The sequence below is a fragment of the Cotesia glomerata genome, linkage group LG3 (assembly GCF_020080835.1).
Source record: "Cotesia glomerata isolate CgM1 linkage group LG3, MPM_Cglom_v2.3, whole genome shotgun sequence".
In the NCBI taxonomy this organism is placed as follows: Eukaryota; Metazoa; Arthropoda; class Insecta; order Hymenoptera; family Braconidae; genus Cotesia; species Cotesia glomerata.
This window is the reverse complement of record NC_058160.1, coordinates 4,632,180-4,657,465: the sequence shown is the minus strand read 5'-3', so window position 1 is coordinate 4,657,465 and position 25,286 is coordinate 4,632,180. Positions and strand designations below refer to the sequence as shown.

The 25,286-nt window shown below is 27.4% G+C and overlaps 1 protein-coding gene across 2 annotated transcripts in view; it reads left to right on the top strand.

Moving 5' to 3' along the window:
- LOC123260754 (small conductance calcium-activated potassium channel protein) overlaps positions 1–25,286 on the top strand; it is a 230,617-nt gene that overhangs the window by 60,447 nt on the left and 144,884 nt on the right. The window contains exon 4 of one of the 2 annotated variants that reach the window (XM_044722044.1): positions 10,093–10,305. The exons of the other annotated variant lie outside the window; for it this stretch is intronic. Coding sequence (XP_044577979.1) covers positions 10,093–10,305 — 213 coding nt within the window. The remainder of the gene's footprint in view (positions 1–10,092; positions 10,306–25,286) is intronic. 2 annotated transcript variants of the gene reach the window in all.

Sequence of the window (25,286 nt, the reverse complement as noted above, 5' to 3'; positions counted from 1 at the left end):
AAAGGAAAAATATATTACCGACATGTTATTGCGGTGTCAGGGCGTCAGAGAGTAGGGTAGAAAGCTGGATTCAGCGGCTGTTGGCAATAGAACAGGGTGAGAGAGCTTTTTTTACGTGAAAAGCTTTTTATCGATACGAGAGGCCACGTCGAGGCTCGAATTTTTTAGCTTGAATTTAATTTCAAAGAAGTTATGGTCGATTTATTATATGGTGTGAACAATGTTTTATAAATGAAAAAAAATCTTTGAAATAATTAACTTAACTCAAAATTTTATAAGCCTCAATAAAAATTTTACTTTCCATTAAAATGAATTATCAAAATTTTTTACAAGTTTTTTTATACAAAAAATTTTCTTTTCGATTGAAAATTATATTTTTGTCAAGAAAAAAAAACGTATTCTTTTTCAAAATGTAATTAAACATCGAATTGTTCAAGTAAAATAATTTTTTTCTTTAAGAATTGTTAAAATATACAAATTTTAGTAAGAAGGCAGTTTAAAATTTTTCAAAGACGGAACACCAAAGAAAGATTATTTTTTAATCTTACTTATAGATTTATCTATATCGAATTCATTTATTGAAGTAATTAATAATCGGCAATTGAAAAATTAAAATAATTTTTTTGTCGACCTTGTCACTTGTAGAATTCATGATCAATAACTAGGAAAAAAAAGTAAATTAAAATGTAGATAGATTGTGGGAATGAAAAATTAATTGAGTTTACTTGGATTGGAATCGCAGATTTAATTGATTCGGTCTAATGAATTGAATTAATTGAATTCTCAACAGATTGAAAATAACTGAACCAAGAATAATGATAAATGCTTCGTGAGCCCTTGTACTAAATGAATTAACATCACTGTTGATTATATTTGATTCTAAATGAGAAAAGAGTGCTTTTTCATTTTTCGGTAAATTAAAAAATTCTAATCAAAAAAATAATTTTCCCGAAATTAAAATTTAAGTTTTTTGAGATTAATTTTTTTATTATTTCTATTATTATACCCATGAAAATAGCCGGAGTATGCATATGATTTTTTATATTTTTCGCTTTTCTCATTTTCTTTCATTCATATACTCTACACTCTGAGAAGCTCTCTGCTACTCTCTGAGTACTTAGCGGTACGGCCCGGTTTACTATATAGTCCCTCTTTACTCAACTTCAGCTATAACCCTCATTCTTCATCCATCATATCCGAAAGAACACTTCGACTTCATCTCTAGAGCATATACCCAACCAGCTTTGAGTTGAGATTTCCTTTTTTTAAGTAAACGCCCGTAAAGTATGCAATATTATCAGAAAGGTAGAGGCGCTGAAAATGGCTAAAATGGAAAGAATAAATACGATAGAATAGTTTTTTTAGCTTTGAATAGAATTTGCTGAGCTTTTGATGTTAGTTATTTATTAATGCATTATTCTTATTTATTGTATAGACAGAATAAATAGCCGAAATAAAAAATAACATGTGTATTTTTTAAATGTAATTTTGTTTTTATTAATTATTTTTAACTAAGTAATTTACTGTCACAATTTAATCATAAAAAAAAATTATCGTAATTTTTTTTTTACTTTAAATTAAAAAATAAAGTTATTAATTGCGACTGTTTTTCCCGAATTAAAAAATTAAAGTCTTTTTTCTATCAAATAATTTTGCATTATTAGAATTATTAAGCTTGAATTGCTGAAAAAAAAATGCTTTTTAATTTTGTTAAAATTGCTGAAAATTGAATCTTGGCTCTCATATTTGAAGAAATGACAGTGAAACTTTTTCAAATTATTCAAAAGTTTAGTATAAAAAATTGAATTTTAATGTAAATGATTTTATTAATACAAAATTATGCCCGATTTTTATAGTAAAATTATACTTTGCAAATATTAGTACAGTTTTTATAATTTCAATAATAATAATAAACACAAATGAAAAGAAAATGAATAAAACAAAAAATAATAAACAAAGTGATAGAATCAAAGTGAAGATAATATTTTTCTCTCGGCGTAGATAAAGTCTGAGTACGAAGTACTAAAATGGTTCAACAGCTATGAATTATTTTAGTGGATAATAAACGTGAAACGAGTAAAGAATTGGGAAGGATTGAGATAATTTGGCACTGCAATTGCAAGTTCATCGAGGAGTGAATGAACATTTATTAACCCGTAGAGAATTGGGATGTATCCCCAGTGAAATATTCACGGTAGCGCAAATAATAGGTAGATGCTCGATAAATTCTTTTATTTTTATTTTTTGTTTCATTGGCGCAGCTGAAGGCAAAAAACGTAAGCCAAAGATAGCTTTCAAAATACAATGTTGTAAAAATATATTAAAATTTTAAATAGTACTGGTGGTTTTTAAAAATAAATGGGCGCTCAAAAAAGCGATACAGATGGTAATTTAATGATAATAATCTGGCATAAAAAAAGTCATAGTCGTAAAACAAAGATAAGCTATTGAAGATTAGATTTAATATTTTCTGAAATAACTATTAGCCCGCTTATCCAGCCAATTAATAGCTGACTAAATAGAGACGAAAACGTACCTCGTTAGGGAGGTAATGGTTATAAACTAACGGAAACGGCCTATAGTTAAGCTATGTATATGTATACTTTATCATATCTAATGCATATACATCCATCGATATTCGCATGAAGATAAGAAAATTCTTAGAGGTGTTACACTTGCTGGCGTGAAGCCAAATTACTTAACAAACAAAACTTCTATTCACTTTGAACACGTATGTAGATATTGAAGTCATGTACTAGTCATTACATTCGCTAAGATAACTTTTCATTATTTAATCTAACCACTTTGAAACACGTTCAAGATAATTTTTCAAGACAAAATCAAACGGTTGTATTTTTATCAATGATAAAAAATTCATCTTGAGAATTTTCGAATAATGCACGAGTATAATATGAGTTTTTTGAAATTAGAAAAATTAAAGTTCGCTTTGACAAGTTGAGAATAATGCGACACATGAGGGGTGCAATTAACATTTAGTCCCGTTTTTCTTTAAATTTTTGGTCATAGTTCAGCAATAAAATAAAACTTTAATAAAAGGCCCTTGGGAAAAAATTTATATGTCAAATATATTTTCAGATATAAATGGTGTATACATGAAATAATAAGAAAATATAAGTCAAATATGAATAAAATACATGAAAATATATATTATTTATAAAAAATATACAATTGAAATATATTTTTTTGCCCTCTGGGCGGAAAGTGGCAACTTTGGTCTCACTACGCTAAACAAAGTTGCCGCTTTCCTCCTTCCTCGGACAAAAAAATATTATACAGCCCTTGGGAAGTAAAAAAGAAAACCTTAGATCATATGTTTGTTGACCTCGGCTTCGCCTCGGCCAACAATTACATGTGATCTGAGGCTTTTCTTATTTTCCTTCCCAAGGGGTGTAATATACTATTATTTACATAATTATTGGCTGATTTTCATATATTTCAAATATACGCTCCAAGTAATGTTATTATACGTGAAATATGTATCGTATAACTGATAAAAAACACAATCGAAGTTTAAAAAAATATACCTAGCGTATATATATTTTCATATATATATATATCAAGTATACTTGATATATATATATATATATATATATATATATATATATATATATATATATATATATATATATATATGAAAATCAGCCAAAACTTATGTAGGGGAGAAGGGGGTCAATTGAACCACTCGACTTAAAAAATCGAAAAAATTGAAAAAACGCTTCATGCTCTTAGAATTAGATTCTAATATGTTAAACTCGGATATGATCAAAATTTGAAATCATTGCGATTAATAAATTTTGAAAAATTGAGATTTTCTTATTTTTAGGCATGTTAACTGTTTTTTCGGCTGGTGACAAATTGTTTAATAATATTTCAATTTTTGAATTGATTGATAAAATTTGAATTGTAGTAGTTGTATATACTTATACTTTATAATCCTCAACTTTGTTCATAGTGATATAATAGTTTATTTATTTATTATTTACTATCAATTGTTATAAAATTATATGGGGTCAATTGAACCAGCAGTCCCGGGGACGATTGAACCATACGGAGAAGCATGGGACATGCGCGCGCATCTTGACTCTACGTGAAAAATACTCAGGGAAATAACCTAACAATTTGATGAACAGAATTTATAATGAAAATTATTTTTAAATTCATTTTTAATTTATTTAATATAATATCTGTGCATTAAAAATGTGCAACAGTAATATTAGCAAGTAACAATTAATATATTATTTATTAAAAGTTCAGGTTTGAGTTTTAAATATTATTGGTTCAATTGACCCCAAGCAGTGGTTCAATTGCCCCCGAGCGGGGGGTCAATTGAACCATTCGACGCGTTTGGATAAATTAATAATTTTTAAAAATTCACGTTGTTTATTGACCAATTTATGTGTTGATAATAATAGTAGACTTAATAAGCTACCATTCCAAGAAAAAAAAAAATTATTTTTTAGTTTTAATTCGAATAGTAAAAAATTACTAAACTTTTTTGGTTCAATTGACCCCCTTCTCCCCTAAATGAAATATATTTCAATTGTATATTTTTTATAAATACTAGAAAATCGAACGCGCTTTGCGCGCTTCTTTAAAAATGTTTATCGTCGGCAATTTAATTAATCGATATTTTTACAAATTTAACTTATTAATATTCAACAGTTGCCATGGTAATCGTTGCCATAATAGCTGTTGCTATGGTAACCGTTGCCATAGTAACCGTTGCTATGGTAACCGTTGTCATAGTGACTATTGCCATGGTAACAGTTGCCAAAGTGGTCACCATAACAACGAAAAGTGACAACAATGAAAACGTCACATCAACTTTTTAATAAAGAAATATATATTTTTATGTATTTCACTTATATTTGACATATTTTCTTCTTATTTAATACATACTGTCGTAATATGGAACGTATCACAGCGTAAATGGTGTAATATATACACCATTTATATCTGAAAATATATTTTCAATATATTTGACATATAAATTTTTTCCATGTGAGAAATGATTAAACAAATTAATATTTAGTAAAATTCAAAAGTAACTATTTTAAATAAATATTTTTATCGCTCACTTGAATGTTGAGATCCTCAAGTTTTACAATTATTAAGTAGATAATCGCATATACTTGTGCTTAAAGTATATCAGTATAATTGCTTACATGTAATTTATTATTATTGTTATAAGTTTTGATAGTACGTATGTATTATTTCATTATTGTTATTGTGATTATTATTATTATTATTAAACTGTCAGTATTTGTATTTCTGCATCATGTTGATGTTTATCTGTTTACTGTCTTTCCATTAACAGTTTGAATGTTTTGTAATTAATAATTGTGTGTCTATTTTATTAAACTTATAGTTGTTGTTTAATTGAAGACTTTAGTTATAACCATCATTATTATTATGATTATTTAATAACAATATTACAATAAGCATATACACGTTCTGGAACAAAGTTATAATCAAAAGTTATTAGTTATGAATTATTTCTTCTTATTGTTCAGAAAATTATTCTTAAACAATTAGCGAAACAATCTGAAATTGGTGTGTTTTATTGATGGCTTTTTTTTTTTTTTCTAAACTACTGCATTAATAAATCGGCATTAAACTGCGCCAGAGTTTTTGGTTAATAAATTTTTCATACGAGAGTATAAATTCAAACTTACTTTAGGGTATTACGGATAGTGGAGAAATGAATCAACTGAGTTACCAAAAAATTTTAGAGCGTAAATAAATCACTTTAATTGAGTCGCGCAATATTTTTTCCACATACGTGTACAATTTTGAAGTAGTAGCTACTAAAAGGTCAATTTTACAGAGAAATCATGAAGTTGATAGATAACAAAATGGCCGAAATTAAGTTCTATTCAAAATGGTGGCGTGAAAATTCAAAAATTCAAAAACTGACGTCCAAAATTTTAAATTTCATTGTTTTAATTTATTGTTATTAATGATAATCATAAATGAAATTTATTATATATGACAAAAAAAAATTTATTGTCTCACAAAATACCACACTGATGGAAGGATTTATTAACTATTAATAATTTAATTTATTTAAGACAATGATTTAATTTATTAAATTTAATTTAAAATATTTATTTGGGAGGAAAGTACATTTATTGATAATTAATAAGTATTTATTAATAGTTAACAAATATTTATTAACAGTTAATAAATATTTTGTTGAGTGAATTTGTTTCGCTTGCAATGTCATATGATATGAAGATTGCTTATAAACAAAAATCATCTTTATAAATTATTTTGCATTAATTATATTACATTATAATAACGTTTATTGTAAAATACCAAATCTATCACAGCTCATAATTATCTTTTATATTTTTAAATATTAAAAACGTTAATTTATTTAGTGAATTTAATTATTATCATATATTCCAGCTATAGGGTTATAAAGAATCTCAAAAGAAAATTGCTATTTTTGCTTTTTATTTTAAATAAATATTTGTTAACAGTTAACAAATATTCATTAACCATTAATAAATATTTATTAACAGTTAATAAATTGTACTTAATAAATTACTTATTAACTGTTAATAAATATTTGTTAACTGTTAACTAATATTTATTAACATTTAATAAATGGTATTTAATATATATTTTATTAACTGTTAATAAATATTTATTAAATCCTATGATGTTAAAAAATCATTTATTAACAGTTAATAAAACTTATTAAATATAAACAAATTCTTCTATCAGTGCAAAAATCAAATAAAAAATTTATCATTATATTAATTGGTATATAAAATGAAACTTTTTCAATACAAATCTTATAACAAAAGATTTAATATTAGACGATGAAATATTTTTAACAAATTTCATTTTTTTCTGAAAATAAATTAGCAAAAAAATTTTTTTGAACTGAGTATTAATAATTTTGAAAAATTTTAAAACCAAAGCATTTTTTTATCAAACCAAAAAAAATACAAACAATATCTACAATATAAATAAAAAGACATGATTGGTTTTAACGATCGATTAAGTTTACCGCGGACAATGTGGAAGGTCTCGATACCAACCATCAAGGTCATGAGAACAAATAATAATAATAACAACAATAATATTGATGATATCGCAGGTAGATATATAAGCCTTGTTAGTAGTATAGGATCGAGGGGAAATACGGAAGTTTATTTTCTCGTGGAAATTCTCAAGTATATATGTATATCTCGTTATCGAACATATTCAAAGCATTTACTTTGTGAGGCAATGAATTGACCTATATGTATATGCATAGATGCATGAATGCATACATGCATACATCTAGATCCATCTACATCTATATATCTATATCAGAAACTAGAGGTGCATAGCCAGAACGAGCGGCAGATAGTTTTGTGTACAATGTTGTTAGTTTGTATTTATTGGGTACTATAGGACAACTCGGACATTACCGGTCGATTTACACGATTAGATTCCAGCATTGATCCTCTCACTACTATCGATGCTTCTTGATATGCAAGGTTAACTTGAGAGGTAATTAACGCAAATTCGGTTACTGATTCCGTTACAATTCCCTCTTTACTTTTCTGACCCTCGATTTATACCATTTGAATAATTGAATAATTATCGTCGTACACTGTAAATCGAAGTGTTTTAAAAGTGACTACAATGCTTCAAGATAGGAACAAAACACTTTATGTGTGTTTTGTTAAAACACTTGGATTTACAGTGTATAAGTTTAGTTTAGCTTTGATTATAAAATCGTTGATTTTTTTAATTAAATATCTAACTCAGAACCAATACCAACCAATACGACCAACCTGCCTCTCATTCACAATTCATAGTAGAATTAGATATACAGAATTTATAGATTTTAGGCAACTCGTAAATCTCACTTTTTATTATTTTAAACGAGTCTTTCCAATGGATTTTATTGAATATTTTTTTTTAATTGTTTATAAAAATTCAACAAATATTTTTTGGCCAGAGTACGAGTCAAAATGATACATTTAACTTATGTCAACTTGATGGAGTTTCATTGTAATTACATTTACTTAATAAAGTTATATTAAAGTTGAATCTACCACGAATACCAACAAGTTTTCGAGGTTCTTGGAGTTAAAAGTGACCATTAATATTGTGAGATGTGACTTACATTGTCTCGGACCCTTTTTAACACTGACTTTTCTCTCGTTAGTCATGTTTTTTTGTTCAATGTTTTCTTGTTACAACTGAACTTTTTTTTTTTTTTTTTTTTTCGAGTAAATTTACTATTTGTAATACAAATAATCCACCATCTATTGACTAAGTTTTTAAGTCTCTTTGAAAGTACTCTAATTTTGATTGCAATGTAATTTCATTCAACCGCAAAAGTTAAATATTTTTATAATGATCCTTTTTTTGGAAAAAAGTTTTTAAAAAAATTCACTATTACAACATAAAATAAAAAAGAAGAACGGCAAATTTTTTATATCAATAATTTACTGAGAAAAAAAATTTTTTTTTCAATGTCAATTTTAGTTTTACATTTTGATTTTTAAATTCTTAAATATTTATTTCATCAAAAATTTACTCAGAAAAAGTTAAATCATTCAAAAAAATAAAATTGCAAAAATTATTAAAAGTTCTCCAATTTCAGTGTAATTTTTCATAAAAAAAAAATATTTTTTTCAACTTCTATTTTAGTTTCAAATTTTATTTATTTATTTATTAATTTATTATGAGAATTAAAGGGGAACACCACTGTGACGATCGAAAAAAAGAGGTGATTTTCGGGAATTTTTTTGACAGGGAAAATAAAAGAATTTGGGAATCGGGTTTGTTTATTTTATTAAGGGTACATTAAAGATTATTACCCTAAATTTTTATTAAAAAATATTTAATTATTACAAAGTTATTAACAATCTCGTCGAGCACTGGAGAAAATTTCCCCCCTCTGCGGTCGGTTCGATAACTCAAAAACAGATCATCTGAAAATAAAAACCCAAATTGCTTTTTAATCAGTAAGGATGTAGTTATCGTCACACTTACGGAATTTGAAAAATTTTTATTTTAAAAATTTTTTTAGCCGGGTTAAAACAAAAAAAAAACAGTAAGAATAGTGAGAAAATATTCAATCAGTCGCCATTTTTTTTAAAAATTAAAATTTCCAAAATTTCGTACGTGCGACGATAACTACATTCTTGTTGATTAAAAAGCAATTTAGCTTTTTATTTTTAGATGATCCGTTTTTGAGTTATCGAACCGACCGTGGAGGGGGAAATTTTTTCTAGTGCTTTACGAGATTGTTAATAACTTTGTAATAATTAAATATTTTTTAATTAAAATTTAGGGTAATAATCTTTAATGTACCCTTCATAAAATAAAAAAAATCCGATCCGCAAATTCCTTTATTATCCCTGTCAAAAGAATTCCCGAAAATCACCTCTTTTTTTCGATCGTCACAGTGGTGTTCCCCCTTAAAATTTCGAAATTTTTGTTTTATCAAAAATTGTTTAAAAAAAATTGAATCATTAAAAAAAAAGTAAAAATTTTTTTATGATTTTTCTATTTAAATTACTTTTTAGTTAAACTTTATCGTTATAAATTATTAATGATTGTTGAAAATTACACAATACCTTTTAAGAGAAAACTTTAAAAGCAACTCTTTCATTAAAATCAATCACAAGTACAAGTTAAAAAAAAAAAACTAATTGATAAACAAAGGTATAAACTTTTTTATATCTTTTTACCGCGATAACTTTAAAACTTGGCTGTCTTTTCTGATTTATCGAGTTACATTCACTTTGACCAAGTCTGACTAAAGCAAAACTTTCTACTTCCTCAGACGAGCCAGCGTGTCAATGAAAGAGTTTAAACTTTAAAGATTATTATTATACAACTTTGTAAACATGAAATACATTATGTATTATCAATCTATATAAAAACAAAGTAATAATTTAAACTTACACATTTTCCAAAAAAAAGAAAATTAACATTGAAAAGACTCGAAAGTAAAAGTGAGATTCGAAAAAAATGAAAGAAATATTTTAAAGTAGTGGTAGTGATAAAAAAATATTTAAAAAAAATAACGTGGGCGTTACCACACATACTCAGTTTCCGTGGTGGTGGTGCAAATCGTCAACGTCGACAGCAACAACACCTCCGCCGCCGATGGCAAGCTTCAACGCAGCTTCGGCATCTGGTTCCGGTGCCGGAGGCGCCCAAGGCGTCGTTCTCTGCCCGCGCACTCTGTCGCAAGCACGGCGTACCAGGCTGAGAAGAGCCATCACCGAGGCCACTTCCGAGACCGTATCCTACGTAAAGACGGTGGGATTTTAATAAAATAAAAAAGATTTTTAGTTAAATGATTAATCACCTTAGATAGACACCTGTTATACTATTAGTCACCTATTTGTCGTATTTATATTTATATTTATCATTAGTTCGATAGATATATTTATAATTAGAACCTTGGTACACTTAGTTTTTGCTAGATCACTGTTTACACTTCACACTTATATTATTAAAACACTCATTTGATTTTTTTAGTTAATATTTGTGCACGTTTGCACTTAATTTAACTAAATAATTTTTTTTAATTAAGCTTTTATTTAAAAATTTTTTTCTTTTAAATATATTTTTTATCTTAATTTTTAATCATAAAATAAGGAAAAACAATCATTTATGTCTTTAGTTGTTTAATGATTTCAGTTATTTATTTATTTACAATTGTCAGAACTTTTATGAAAAAAATTTATATAAAAAATATATTTATAATGACAAACTTTTTGCTAAATACTGTATATATTTATCATATTTTATCTGCAATTTAAATATATTAAAAATAAGTATGAAAATCTAACAAAATTTTATTTTGAACTAAATAATTTTTTTATTTTTTTTTTATAGATTGAAATAAATTTTTTATAAATTTCAATTATGGTTAAAATGTATACGAAAATTGGCAGAAATTTTGTTATTGTAAAATTTTTTTTTCTCCATATTTTATGGATTATTTTTATTCATTTATTTTTATGATATCTTTGATATAAATTTTTTCAATGGAGGAAATCAAAAAAATTATTATTATTTTTTTTTTCAAGGTAAGTGATTTAGTTACCAAATTGAAAATGAAAATAATTAGAATAAATTTAACAGAACTTGATTGATAGCAATTTCCTATTAGCTAAAGTGTAAAGAGTAATACTTGTGTAGAAAAAGTAAACAAGTTTTTTCGTTATCGTTTAAAGTTTTCCAATTGGTTTGCTCATTTCCCGAGGCATGCCCAAGAGCTCTCAATATCCGATCATCGAATAGTAATCCGATGTTCGAGGTGACATAATGACGTCTGATAATCGATTGTGCAAATAATAAAACCAATTCCATTTATTATCATCAATTTAAAAACAATCTAAATCAATTTTCCTCAACTTAAACCAGTACTTTTCCTCAACTTAAACCGGATTTTTTTTTTCTATTAACAAAGTAGGAGCAAGGGCGTGGGGAAACAGCGAATTTTTGTTAGTAGAGATAAGCCTGTATTGTTGCGGGGAGGTGTGATGAAAATAATCACGAGATTTTTACTATTCAGTATTTGTCCACATAAAAAATTTTTTTATTTCAATTTTGCTCTTTAGAATGGAAGAACAACAACCTTTACTCTATGATCACTATGGTTTAAAATGGTTATTTTTAGAGAAAAAAGTGTAAGAAGTTTTCGTAAATAATTGCATGCTCTATCATTTTTATCTGATCTATTTTTATGATAAAATTTATACACTGAGAAAAAAAAATACTTTTATTAAGAAAATTTTCTTGATACAAGAATTTATGTTCTTGAAAATTATCAAGAATATATATTCTTAGCTCAAGAAATTGTTAAATTGATTAAAATAATTTTTACTTAATTTAAATAAAGCTATTCTTTTGTTTATCTATTATCCAAAGATAAATATTGATGTTCTTCTCTTTAGAAATTAATAATTAATAATAATAGAATATTTGATCGTCAGCGAGTTTCTTGAGCCAAGAAATTGTTAATTGAGCAAAATTATTGTTTTTATCAGTGTAGATTGTTGGATAAATGTAAAAAATTCATCATTTTGACCTTTGACTTTGAATAAATTTTTAAGTTGATGTAGGATCGATGAGGACTTTTCTAATTGTATTTGTAATGTTGAACCCAATTTGTGTAGGTACTCATTTGAAAGTAAATTAATTGAGTTAAAACTTGCTTAAAAATTTTTTTTTTAATTTTAAATTAATGAAATGCCTCGGATTAAAAAAATTATTTTAATTATTGTTAAAAATTAACAAAGCTTTTCTCATTGAAATTATTGACGCATAAAAAAAATAGAACTGATAATTAAAGTTAGTACACAATTATAACGTTCACAAAGATTCGGAAATTTTCCTGTAATAAAATAAACACCCGTACAAAAAAAAATTCTAATTCAAAATGAATTTAAGATTGAAATTCATATTTTGACTCAAATATGAATTAGTTTTGAGATCAATCCAAATTTGAGATTGATTTGTAGGTAGAAATTAGTACGCCTGTAGAACTTTCGATCCTGCTTCAGAATTTTAATAAAGACTTAAGAATATTTAGGATACATTTTATATATAAAATATTCTCGTCTTTATTAAAATTCTGAAGCAGGATCGAAAGTTCTACAGGCGTACTAATTTCTACCTACAAATCAATTTCAAATTTGGATTGATCTCAAAACTAATTCATGTTCGTGTCAAAATATGAATTTCAATCTTAAATTCATTTTGAATCAGAATTTTTTTTTTTTACGGGCATTGACAACGAGATTTACAATAATGAAAAATTCAATTATGATATCTAAAAATAAAAAAAAATTGACAGCTACTGTGATTGCAATAATAATTTTCTGCAAAAAGTTATTGTTTTACCACCTGTATATCACACTACATAATTCATTATACCAAAATCATTTAATTCAGCAATTTTCCACATGGATTGAGCTAAGCGGTTTGTGACAAGAACACTACAAAATAAGTAAATGAAAAGATAAATAGTTATTGTTTATTCAGCAGTATAATTTAAAAGATTATTGGGTAAGTTGCTTTTATATCTACCGGAGATACAGTAATTGACTCAGCGATTATTTATTTCAACTCAGCAAATATATTTATTAATAGATAATTCTCATAATTCTTATTTCTTTATCTAACATATCGTCGTCTGCTTACTTTACTTTCAAAGGTTACTATTTTTATTAGCGTCAACTCATCTGTTAAACAAGCATACTCTTTAGCTCATATCACACATACATCGATTTTTTGCTCATTTTTTATTTTCACGCCATTTAGTTTAAATATACGCTTTGAGAGATTTTATTACCAGTCAACTGTAAATATGCATATCTTGGATTATTTATTAATATTATTATCAGTTTTTTTTTAATAGGTCTTAGATATGTTAAATTTTAGAATTCGATGTGTCACATGTTAATGTTGCATTTATCCTTAAGTTTATTTTCGGTAAAATTCAAAATTTTAAGGAGATATTCTAGTCTAGAGACACGAACATAAGTCATTTTTCAAAGCTCCATAAAAAAATAAACCAGAAATATTTTTACCGTCCATTTATTTATTCATATTTTTAAAATATATATAAAAAACAGACCAACAAAAAAGATTATAAATTAATAAAGTGACAGACAGCTCAAGTAGAGGATTAAAAAAGTAAAGTAACCTAGTTGACTTGATTGTAGCCCTTGTCATCCGAAACGAAATAGAAAAATGATTCTTAACCCCTTCAAAAATAAAAATATTGACTGAATTTTATTAGAAACTATCGAGTAATATGTGGGTGATTCTGTGTAAGGATGTTTTTTGCTGTCCCAGGCATTTTTTTATTGGAAAAATTGTTATTTTGTTACTAAAAAAAATTTGTTACGAACGTAAAAAAACATTTCTATTCGGAGCATTGAAAACTAAAATGAAATAAATTTTGGTTTTTTTGCTATAAATTCGTAAACCACCGAAATAACAGTCCTCTGGGCTGTCCCATTCCCAAAATTAAAACTTTAAGATTAAATTTTAAGTTATTCGTCCATAATATATAATTAGGTCTATAACGTTTATAAACTTAATTAGTTCACTAACAATCTTGTTCAATAAAAAGTACCGAAAATTAATTTGTTTCATTAAATTCATTAAACCAAAGTGTATCCCAGGCATTTTAAGAACAGTCCCCTGCTAGAAGTTCAAAGTCACAAAAAAATATCTAGCCTGCTATTTTATGTTCTGTAAGGTTTATAAGGACCTAACTAGCCTTGAGTTAATAAACATAGGCTTGTTAGCGCTTTATCACCATTTTATTTAGTGTCAAAGCACCGTTTGTGCTGGAAATATGTGTCTGGGCCACTTCAAAACTCAGTCCCCTGGCAAGTATTTTTATTATTATTATTATGAGTTTTACTTGTATACCGTTTTCTGGTTTTTACAAGGCTAATTGTCTCAGCTTTTCCGCATATAGTCTTTTTTCAACTCTTTATTATCAACATATGCTCCGCTCTATATTATCAACACAATCTTTCAACGCTTTTATTATCAACATGTTCTCCACTTTTTATTATCAACATGTTCTCCGCTTTTTATAATCAACATATCATTTCGCACATAATTCTATTCTCAATGCGGCTGTGGACCGACTTGTGCTTTCTGTACTGTATTTACCCTATTCCTCACCCCTTTCTATCGGTTGTTGAAATAGTGGCGATGGGGAAACCACAGAGAAAACCCATGCCAGTACAGTCGGCTACCGGAGCGATCTCCGACAGTTGGTGTTGGAACTATTCGAACAACCGTCGGGGCTCGAACCCTCGCCTCACGACATGATGCACGAACGAACTAACGGGATAATGACTTAGTCCGCTCGGCCATCATGCCGCTTTTTAAGTATTTTTATTTATAATCTATTTATAAAATTGAATCCATAAGTCTTAATATTATTCTAATTAATGTAAACATTCATTGAGAACTTGAAAAGTTGAATGCATTAAAATAGATTGCTTGATTTTTCTCAATTTGATAAAAAAAAACAGTCCCCTGGCAAACAGTCCCCTGTCATGTTATATGGAAAAAAAAACACACAAATATCGAAAAAACAAAAATTAAATTGGCTGTTTATTTATTATCATTAAGCTGATAGTTTTGTAGCCCTTGTTAATTTTTTTTCTAATAAAATCAAAAATAATTTGGTCGGACAATTTTGTACAGATTTAAGATGTCCTTACAGAGAATCACCCATATAGTAAAGGTTCATACCAAATTTCAAGTAAATCGGTTAGTTACAACTTAAAATATCATGTCAATTGTGTTAAGAAAATGTTTGTCAGGAAAAATACCCTCAAAAGTTGACAAGTCAGTAAAATAGTTCTAATTTCGTAAATAATTGAAACTTTGAAAAATCCTTATACGAACATATTGATAAATGTATAAATTTTGTAAATATGAAAAAAAAAATTGATTTTTTTTATTTAATAGACTAAAATACTCGCTCAAATGTTCAAATAATTATTAAATATGTATGTGCAATAATTTTACCGAAAAAATGAAAAATAAAGGCACATCTCCATAATTATGAAACACAATTAAGTTAAATTTGAATTTTAATTCAAAGATAATGCAGCCAAGGTTAAATTTTTAATTAACAAAAAAGTTAATTTTACTGTGCATTTTTTTATAAAACGTATGTAAATAAAATACTCCATGATATAGAATAAAGTTGAGATATTAAAAAAAAAAAGTTCGTACTATGTACAAAAAATTCATATATTTGTATATTTACATATCATACATATTTTTTACACAGTATTTGCAATTTGATCGATTCATACATCAATAAACTATCTTGAATTTTCATAAACTGTATATCGGTATCAATATCATAAATATTTTCTATTTTATTCTCAAAAGTGTAAATTTTTTTTGGGTACTCGGTATTTATGAGGACTCATATTTTAAATTGAATAATTCGAGCTTCTGAATTATTCACAAATCACATATCGGAAACGTCAACTTAAATTTCAAGATATCCGCCGAAATTCGTTCAAACTTTTATAGCCTACTGAAGCAGAATATTCTGAAGTGTCTGATACATATGAAAAAATAATCTCATCTATTTTATGTCAATATAATATTTTAAGTTTACTCTCTAAACTTTAAGCGGAAAATTGCAATAAATAAAAAAAAATATTGCAATTTCATTTTTAATTAAAAAATAATGAACTTTATTTTTTTTTTTTTTTTTACTTTTGAGCAAGTTGTAGAAAATCAAATTAATTTTAGATCTCATTAAGTTTGTTCTACACGGAAAGAACAATAACCCACTGTACATCCTCGTATAGTATACTCCGTGGTATTTGTAGTGAAAAAAAATTTCAGACTATAGTCAATATCCTTCAAAGTATACTAAATTATTTTTGGACTGTACTCAGTGAAGTCTCCGATTTAATCGATTAATTTTTCTGGTTATATCGCGTAAAACTTCACGGGATATAAGGTAAAAGCCCCAATAGATGATCATGTACCAGTATATTTGTGAATATAGATATACAAATACATGGAGTGATCATATACTGGTACGTGATCATCTATTGGGGCTTTTACCTTAATCTGAAAAATTATTTCGTGTAAATTAAATTATACTCGGTTGAAATTTGGATTATGCCCACGGTGACTCCGCCATTTTTTTTTTCTAGGGCCTGCGCATAAAGTGCTGTTTATAATTTGTGAGTTATAGTCAATCAGCATATTGGACATTAATTAAAATATAATCAGTGAATTATATGAGTGTGTGACCATTGATATATTTTGATATGTAAAAATATTTTTTTCTTAGCCTGACATTTTTAAGTTCGAAGAGTCTTAGAAAAGAAAAAAAAATTTTTTAACCCCAAATTATCGGAAAAATTGTGCTTTAATGCTCCTTAAATGTTTTTGATGTATGTAATAATTATTTAAAACAATATTTGACTAACCTAATATTTAAAATACATAATAGATATGATAATGCTGTGCGCAGGCGCTAGAAAAAAAATTGGCGGAGTCACCGTGGGCATAATCCAAATTTCAACAGAGTATAATTTAATTTACACGAAATAATTTTTCAGATTATATCCCGTGAAGTTTTACGCGATATAACCCGAAAAATTAATCGATTAAATCGGAGACTTCACTGAGTACAGTCCAAAAATAATTTAGTATACTTTGAGGGATATTGACTATAGTCTGAAATTTTTTTTCACTACAAATACCACGGAGTATACTATACGAGGATGTACAGTGGGTTATTGTTCTTTCCGTGTAAATAGTAAATTATAAAATTTTTTTCAAGCTCGGGTAGAAAATCTACGTGTCAGAAAACTTTTTACAGTACAGAAAAGGTATCAACGTTGAAAAATTTGTAATTAATACATGATTGTAGTTGAAATTAGTATTTAACACACGTAAATATTGTCTTTTAACTAAAAGTCAATTTATTCACGTGCTCGGGCTCCTAAAAATGCTATTGTTTGTGCGTGATTTCACTGTGCATTAATTTGCATAAATTAATAGTTAACAAGTCACGTTGTACATGGAGCGTCACTTTATCTCACTTCATTTATCAACGTATCTGTGGAATCATCCCCTTTCTCTTTCACTTATGTATTACACACACAATCACACGTGCGCATATAATTTACTTTAGTTCAAAGACCAGTTTATTATCATGCAGGTCCCATCTTGACTCTGTGTGTTACACTTGACTTATCAGGTAAATTGCGTCTATTATCTTCAAATAAAAAACCTTGGAATTAAAAAAATTTATTTATTTAGTGAATTTTAAGATTGCAAGTTTCTTTAATTCGAACATTTTAAAAATACAAGGAAAAAATACTGTTTAAATAATTACAAATATCATTTTTAATAGCGATAACCGCTATGTGAATGTTTAATATGTTAAAGTATAAGAATTAATAATTCCAACTTCAATGTTTACCATTTTGCACGCTAAAGATTATACTATGATATGCAAAAATGATCAAGAAAGGTTACTAAACTTCTACAGTAAGAGTTTAAAATTTGATGTTGCTAACGATAATATTTAGTAATTTAAGTAAAATAGTAAATTTTAACCGCAACGATAAAAACCAAACTATAATTATTAACTTAGTACTTTTTTTGCTGCTTAAAACTATAATTTTTAAAAAGTGATAGTGTGATATTTACTATAATAAATGCTACAAAACACTTTTTTCAATATTAAACTTTAAATTTTGACTTTTATCCAGTAAAAAAATTTGCTTTATTGTGTCAAAGAAATTAGTGTTAAATATTTAACGTTTTATAATTAAAAAATCTATTACGTACCAGAGCGCTTTTTTCAAAATTGTTTTTTGTGCACTGAAAAAAAAATTAACTTGATTCAAGAGAAAAATTCTTGAACCAAGAATATAATTTTGAAGAGGGTAATTGTCTTAAATCAAGACGAAAAATTCTTGAATCAAGTAAAATTTACTTTAAACAAATAAAAATTTCTTAGTTTAAGAATTTTTTTACTTAAATCAAAAAGATGAAGTTCTTCAAAATTATACATTTGATTCAAGAACATTTTTTTTCTGTGTGTGGGAAGTATAAAGCTGCAATCGTAGAGACCGGCTGTAAAGAGAATTAACTCAAAAAAGTGTTGTACTTATCACAAAATTTTTTGACGCAACGACACAACATTTTTCGATGCACGCAGAAAAAAATTTTGTTAAGAAAACCTAAGATATGTTGTGGTAACAAATGAATTTGTTAACATAGGAATAACAAATTATAAGTTTAAACAACAAAATTTAGGTTATAACAAAGTTATTGATATTTTATAACAACAAAAGAGTTTTGTTACGATAGCAAAATTTTTAAGTTGATTCGACAAAATACTTTAGTTGGTACAACAAATTTTTTTGTTGAAACAGCAAAATTATACTATTAAAATAACAAAGAGAATTTGTTGGAGTAACAAAGACAATTTGTTAAAGTAATTAAGAGAATACATCATTTAAAAATATGCTATAATCAGCTATAGCTGATTTGGAAAATATTTTAACAACAAATTAGTTTTTTTATTGCAACAAAATCATTTTGTACCAGCAACAACGTCATTTTGTGACAGCAACAAAATGATTTCGTTAGGGCAACAAATTGACTTTGTCAATTAACGAATTGGTTTGTTAGTACAACTTGAAACATTTTGTTAATATAATGCAACTAATGGATTTGTTGCTATAACTACACTCATTTGTTACCAGAACAAATGTAAAATATAGATTTTTAGAATTATATTAATTAAAAGAAATTACAGCACGACGCGATATTTATTAAAAGTATAATAATATGTTTATTGATAAGGGAAGTACTACATACAACTGTTTCCTAGCCTGGGTGGTATTAGACTGCCTTAAAAATTATCTCTTAAAATTACCTGGGCCTCTCGGTCCCTTCTCACCCCCATCTCTCAACAGCATACTTGCATACTTCATACACTCTTGCTCGTTCTCTCACTCGCACTCAAGCTACAATATTCTTAACCATTTTACAGAGTAACTATATTTTGACATCTGGTGACAGCATGTTAGAAATACTGGTTACTCGTCTAATCCTTAAATTTACAACAACTTAAAACTACTTAAAAACGAATACCTTTTAGTAAAGTAAAAGCATAGAAAATATTTATAACGAAATATTTTTCCTGCTTCTACACAAATTTTTCAATTATCAAGTCTTTTGTTATATCAACAATAGTATATTACACACCTAGGGAAGTAAAGTAAGAAATGTCTCAGATCACATGTAATTGTTGTCCGAGGCGAAGCCGAGGTCAACAAACATGTGATCTGAGGCTTTCTTATTTACTTCCCGTGGAGTGTATACTATTTTTTTGTCCGACGAAGGCGGAAAGCGGCAACTTTGTTTAGCGCAGCGGGACGAAAGTTGCCACTTTCCGCCCGGAGGGCAAAAAAATCGTTTTATGCGTGTGTGTATACTTTGTAATTATTTAATTTTGTACTGAGTAAATTTTATAAATTAGTTTTTTCCGTGTATAAATTTACAGAGTAACTACACTAAAAAAATATTATTTGGTTATGAAAAAAAACAACATTTTCTTGAAAATTTCAATTATTTTTCAAATTATTCAGTTCAAATTTATTCAATTTTTTTTTCCAGTGCAATATGTAAACAAAAAGAATATGTGCAAAGTAATAATTGATTTGTATTAACGGTATTGTAGACAATGAAGAATTTTAATCCATAAATATCAATTTTAATGAGTGTCGTATTATTGAATTTTAAAATAAAAAAAAGTGCTGATGTTATAGTGAAGTTTATGAGAAAGAAAAAAAAAAGAGAGGAAGAGTTTTCGATAGATTTAGAGGAAAATGAGTGGCAACGAATGAATAGTAACACATATATACGTCTTCATATATTCACGTATACATTTTATGCAGACATTTACACACACTCTATTGGCTATTGGAGATTCCAAGAGAGGAAACTTCACTCTCAAGTCCAAACCACTTTATCCCTCTGTCCATCGCGCCAGTCGACTTTGCCAACCAACATCCATCCCTTCTCATCATATTCCAACCTTCTGTCTCACTTCATCTCCCGCGGTCTCGCTATCACTCTAGCCCAATAAAAGCATCGATCGCGTTGCCACACAAAGAATGACACGGTGAATAAAGAAAAATGACGTGGCCCAAATCTTGATGACAACATGTCATTGCTAAAAAAATTTAACTTCATTTGAAACGTCAAATCTAACTTAATTTCAAACGTCCGATATTTTCTATCCTGCTTCTCCGTTATTTATTATTTCGTTATTATCATTCGGTGAAATATTAATTAATATTTATGCCAATTTTTTTTGTGAATGGAGTTTAGCTTTTTTTAATTGGTGAAAAATTACTTTAAAACTGACCCATTAAAAATAAAAATTTTTCGTTGATAATAGCGTCAATAAATCTATACTAATAAATAGAGCCGGTTTTTTTGTCCGGTTATACTGCGAAAACTACTGAACCGATCGGAATAATACTTATACCATAAGATGCAGCGTGTTTCGGAGAAGGTTTTAGTATATGATATGGTGGTGATTACTTATCCGGAACCTATATTTTTTTGACTTAGAAATAATGAATTTTTATTGTAACTAAATTTATTCTATTCGATTATCATTTGTTTAAAATAAAGTTTTTAATTCTATTGGTTATGTTTATATACTAGGCAGATTTCTTCACTTATGAGATCTGCAATTTCTTTAACTGAAACTTTCAATGCTCATTAAAAATTTTTTTTTTCATATCAATTATTATTGATTTTTGTAAGAAAGACACGGGAATGTTATAATGATTGCACATTGAAAGTTACAATGAATATTAGCTAGAATAGTTACATGAATAAAAGGTGCATGCCAATTCGATAGAATTGGGAATCTGTGCAAGTCAAAACAATACTCTATTTAAATTTCAAGTCTAGATCTAAAAATGCAATTCTATAAAGCGCCCAGCGGAGCGGGCGAGTAATAGCTAGTATTAAATATAACAAGACCATTCGGTTGCCGAAATTGAAGTAAATTTATCAAATCTACCAAAACCTTGCAGAAATACAAATGCATTCAAGATTGCGTGAAAAATACATTATTTCTTATTTGTTAAAATTTATTTTCAATTTTTGATCGTAATCATTTCACCAAAAAATTAAAGAAAATCTGATGTTTAATAATATGTCCAACTTTAAATTGAAATAACTTTTGATAAAGAAATTTATCGAAAAATCATAAGATACTTTTTTGGTATTCAATTTTCTACAAAAATTACCTATAACACTCGAATACATTACTCGTGAGACGAGATATAAAAAAACAAAGTTTAAAAAATATTGATTTTGGAAATTTCGGCTCGCGAATTCTAAAAAAAAATATTAAAGGCTCAAATTTCGATAAGTATTTTCTGATAAAATAGATAAAATTAAAATTTTCTTATAAAACACATATATCAATTTATCAATCTCATATGTATAAACTTTTGAACCGAAAGTATTTTTCAAAATCTACAAAAAAAAGATTCTTCCATCAATTGCTTTGGGAGTTTTAAATCGATACTAATACACAAGGATAAGTTAGATAAACTCAACGAGTCAGATATTTTCATATAATACAAGCCTTCCATCGGTGAAAATGTGATTCCAAGTATCGTTTCAAACTTAAACATAAACACACATCCTTACTCAGAAAACATTATTTCTTCATATATAACACCAGAGTTTTTTCGGTTAAGATAAATTTACTCAACTGATGAAACATCAATATGAGGTGCATCATCTTCGCCATAAATCAAGTAGAATAGGTCAGAGTTAGCTTTCAAAGATTAACAAGTCATTGAAGTGCAGCAAGAAAGTACCTTTTTTAATCTAAGACAGTATATCTGGCAACAAGGAGTAAAACGTGATTGCAGGCCGGCAGGAGTTGGGTGTAATCGTATTTCACTCGAAGCAGCCACGCACTAAATTTTTCATAGTTACCTGAGTAGAAGCTTAAAGTTGCATTGCTTTTAACTCGTTCAACGTTTGAATAGGCCAATTCCAGACCAATCGCGTAGAAAATTGTTTACGTGAATCATTTATTTTTAATGGTCGGGTAATTTGCCGCTTTAACTGACTAAAATTATCGCAGATTATTTTACTATTCACAGTTATCGGTGCTCGGTATGCTTTTTTACTTTCTGATTTGTTTGGATTTTATCACCGGTGTAAATTCTTTGCACGAAGAGAAAAATTCAGTTCGTTAGACACAGCTGTTGATGAAAAATGTCGTATTCGTGATTTACACATCTGTCGACTATTGTTTTCACGTTGTTCTCAAATCAACTCGTCAACGGTGTGGAACTCAATTTCGACAGTCCAAAAATTTAAAAATATTTTCTTGTTCTATTTATATCGGCAATTTTTATAGACTAGATTTTGTTTGCTGTAAAATATTTAAATATCATCAAAATCAAGCAATTTCCTTCAACTCAATATTTTTTCTCAAGGAGATGTTAAATTTTTTGTTTATTACAATTTTTTCGCTTTTTTTATCATCAGTTATCAAACGTTATAAATTTTTATTTCCTCTACGTTAAATTAAAAAATTTACCACCACGACTATTCAAGAAAAACTTACTTTTCTCAATCATAAAAATACTAATATAAATTTTTATTAATTTAAAAAAATTTACTATTTTTCTAAAATGACCAGAATTTTCTCTTAAATGTTTTCTTATTAAACTCGTAAGACGGCTATCGCAACTATATGATAACTTTCTAATAAAAAAAAAAAAAAAAAAAAAAAAATAGAAAAATCAATAGAATTTGAATAGTAAATAAATGAAAATATTTAGTATATAAATAAAAATATTTTTTATATGTTGACACGTCGTTTAACACCTGTACCGAGTATCCGAATATTACCAGTTTCATCACGTTCGATATCCTACCAAAGATATATCGATACGAGAATCGCTCACTTGGACGCGAATATCCGGACAATAAAACCCCTGATAGCATAGCACACATACCTTCACAAACCTTCACATATCACGTGCAAACACATCTTCAAGTTCACGATCTCTGATTCCCATGAAGTCTACACCTTATACGTGTTCGAAAAGCCATTTCAACTATTTATTAATTTTTTTCTAAATCAACTACTGATTCACTAGTTATATATCACATTATATATTATATCTTACATTCTCATTTAGTCCTTACTAAATAATATCTTATTTAGTCTTGAAATAGGGCACCCAGAATCCATAAAGACTTATCAAAAGTTTTTTTTTTTAGGAATCGATGTAAATTTATCTAAAAGTATAAATTTAGTTGAGAGAAACATAAAAAAACGACATTTAAAAATTTTTAATTTTTTGACGCTCTTATGCCTTCTAGTAACTATCCCAGAAATAATCAAAATCCCTATATTGATGATTTTTTTTTGCCAAATTTAAATTCCTAGATCATAACTACACGGAAAAAAGAAAACAGGAATAATTACAGTATAATAAAATGTAAAATCGGTCCCGTCGTAATCAAAACTAGAAAAATTAAAGTTCAGAATAACATTTTTCTAAATTCAATTTTTAAATTTAATTTTCAGAGCTTTCAATGTAAATATTACATTCTACAATGTAATTCTTATAATATTTGTAATAATTAAAATCTGAAACTGTAATTTTTCCAGTTTTCATCACGAAGCGCCACGTTTCATAATATATTGTAATTTTTCGAGTTTTCTTTTTTCCGTGTACTGCAAAAAAATGTTAATCCGACCTTTCCAATGACATCTTCGACTAGTGTACGTTTTTATGGCATTTTTAACGTAATAATTTTTTCGAAATATCAACAAAAAATTGTAACTTTTCTTATAAACGAAATGATATCAAAAATTCTAAAAATCATAATACTCAGGGCTTATTTTACTATAATCGGATAATTTTTGCCTACTTTACATTAATTAAATATATTACACTACCTTTAGTATTATTTAAAAATCATCGTGATTGTTGATCTAAAATACCAAAAATATTTATAGTTTAATTAAACCTGTATTACTCTATTACACTTCAAATATTTCTTTTTTATAAAAATTACTATATTCTTCACATATTTTATCAAATTGATAAGAAATATCTTTCACCTGAGTCTTATTACTCGCAGATACCTTAAGAAGCGTTCCCTAGCATTGTAATTTAACAAATTTAATCTAAAAAAATTAGGAAAACGGTTGACCCTGAAGGCCATCCCTGCAACTTCCCGCCAATTCTATACCTAAATGCTTGAAATTGCACTTATGACGTTTTTGAGCTCTTCGAACTCATAAATACAATTTGTGTATTATTTTGAGCTCTCCGAGCTCAAAAAATAGCTTTTGTATGCTTTTGAGCTCTTTGAGCTCAAAAGTTTGATAGAAATTTGATAAAACACTATTTTTTGAATTTTCAAATCGCAATAACTTTTGAATGAATGAACCGATTTACACGCGGTTGGTGGCATTCGACGCAGATTTTTAAGTTTCACGAAGAATTTTCAAGTTTAAATTGATAGAGCAAAAAATTTCGGAGTGATTCCGAAAAAAACACTTTTTTCGGTTTTCTTTCGTCAACGATAACTCACGAACGAATCAACGGATTTTGACCGAACTGGTGGCGATCGACGTGGTTTTTTTATGTCAAGAGTTTATTATTTTTTGGAATTGATCGGTAAAGCCG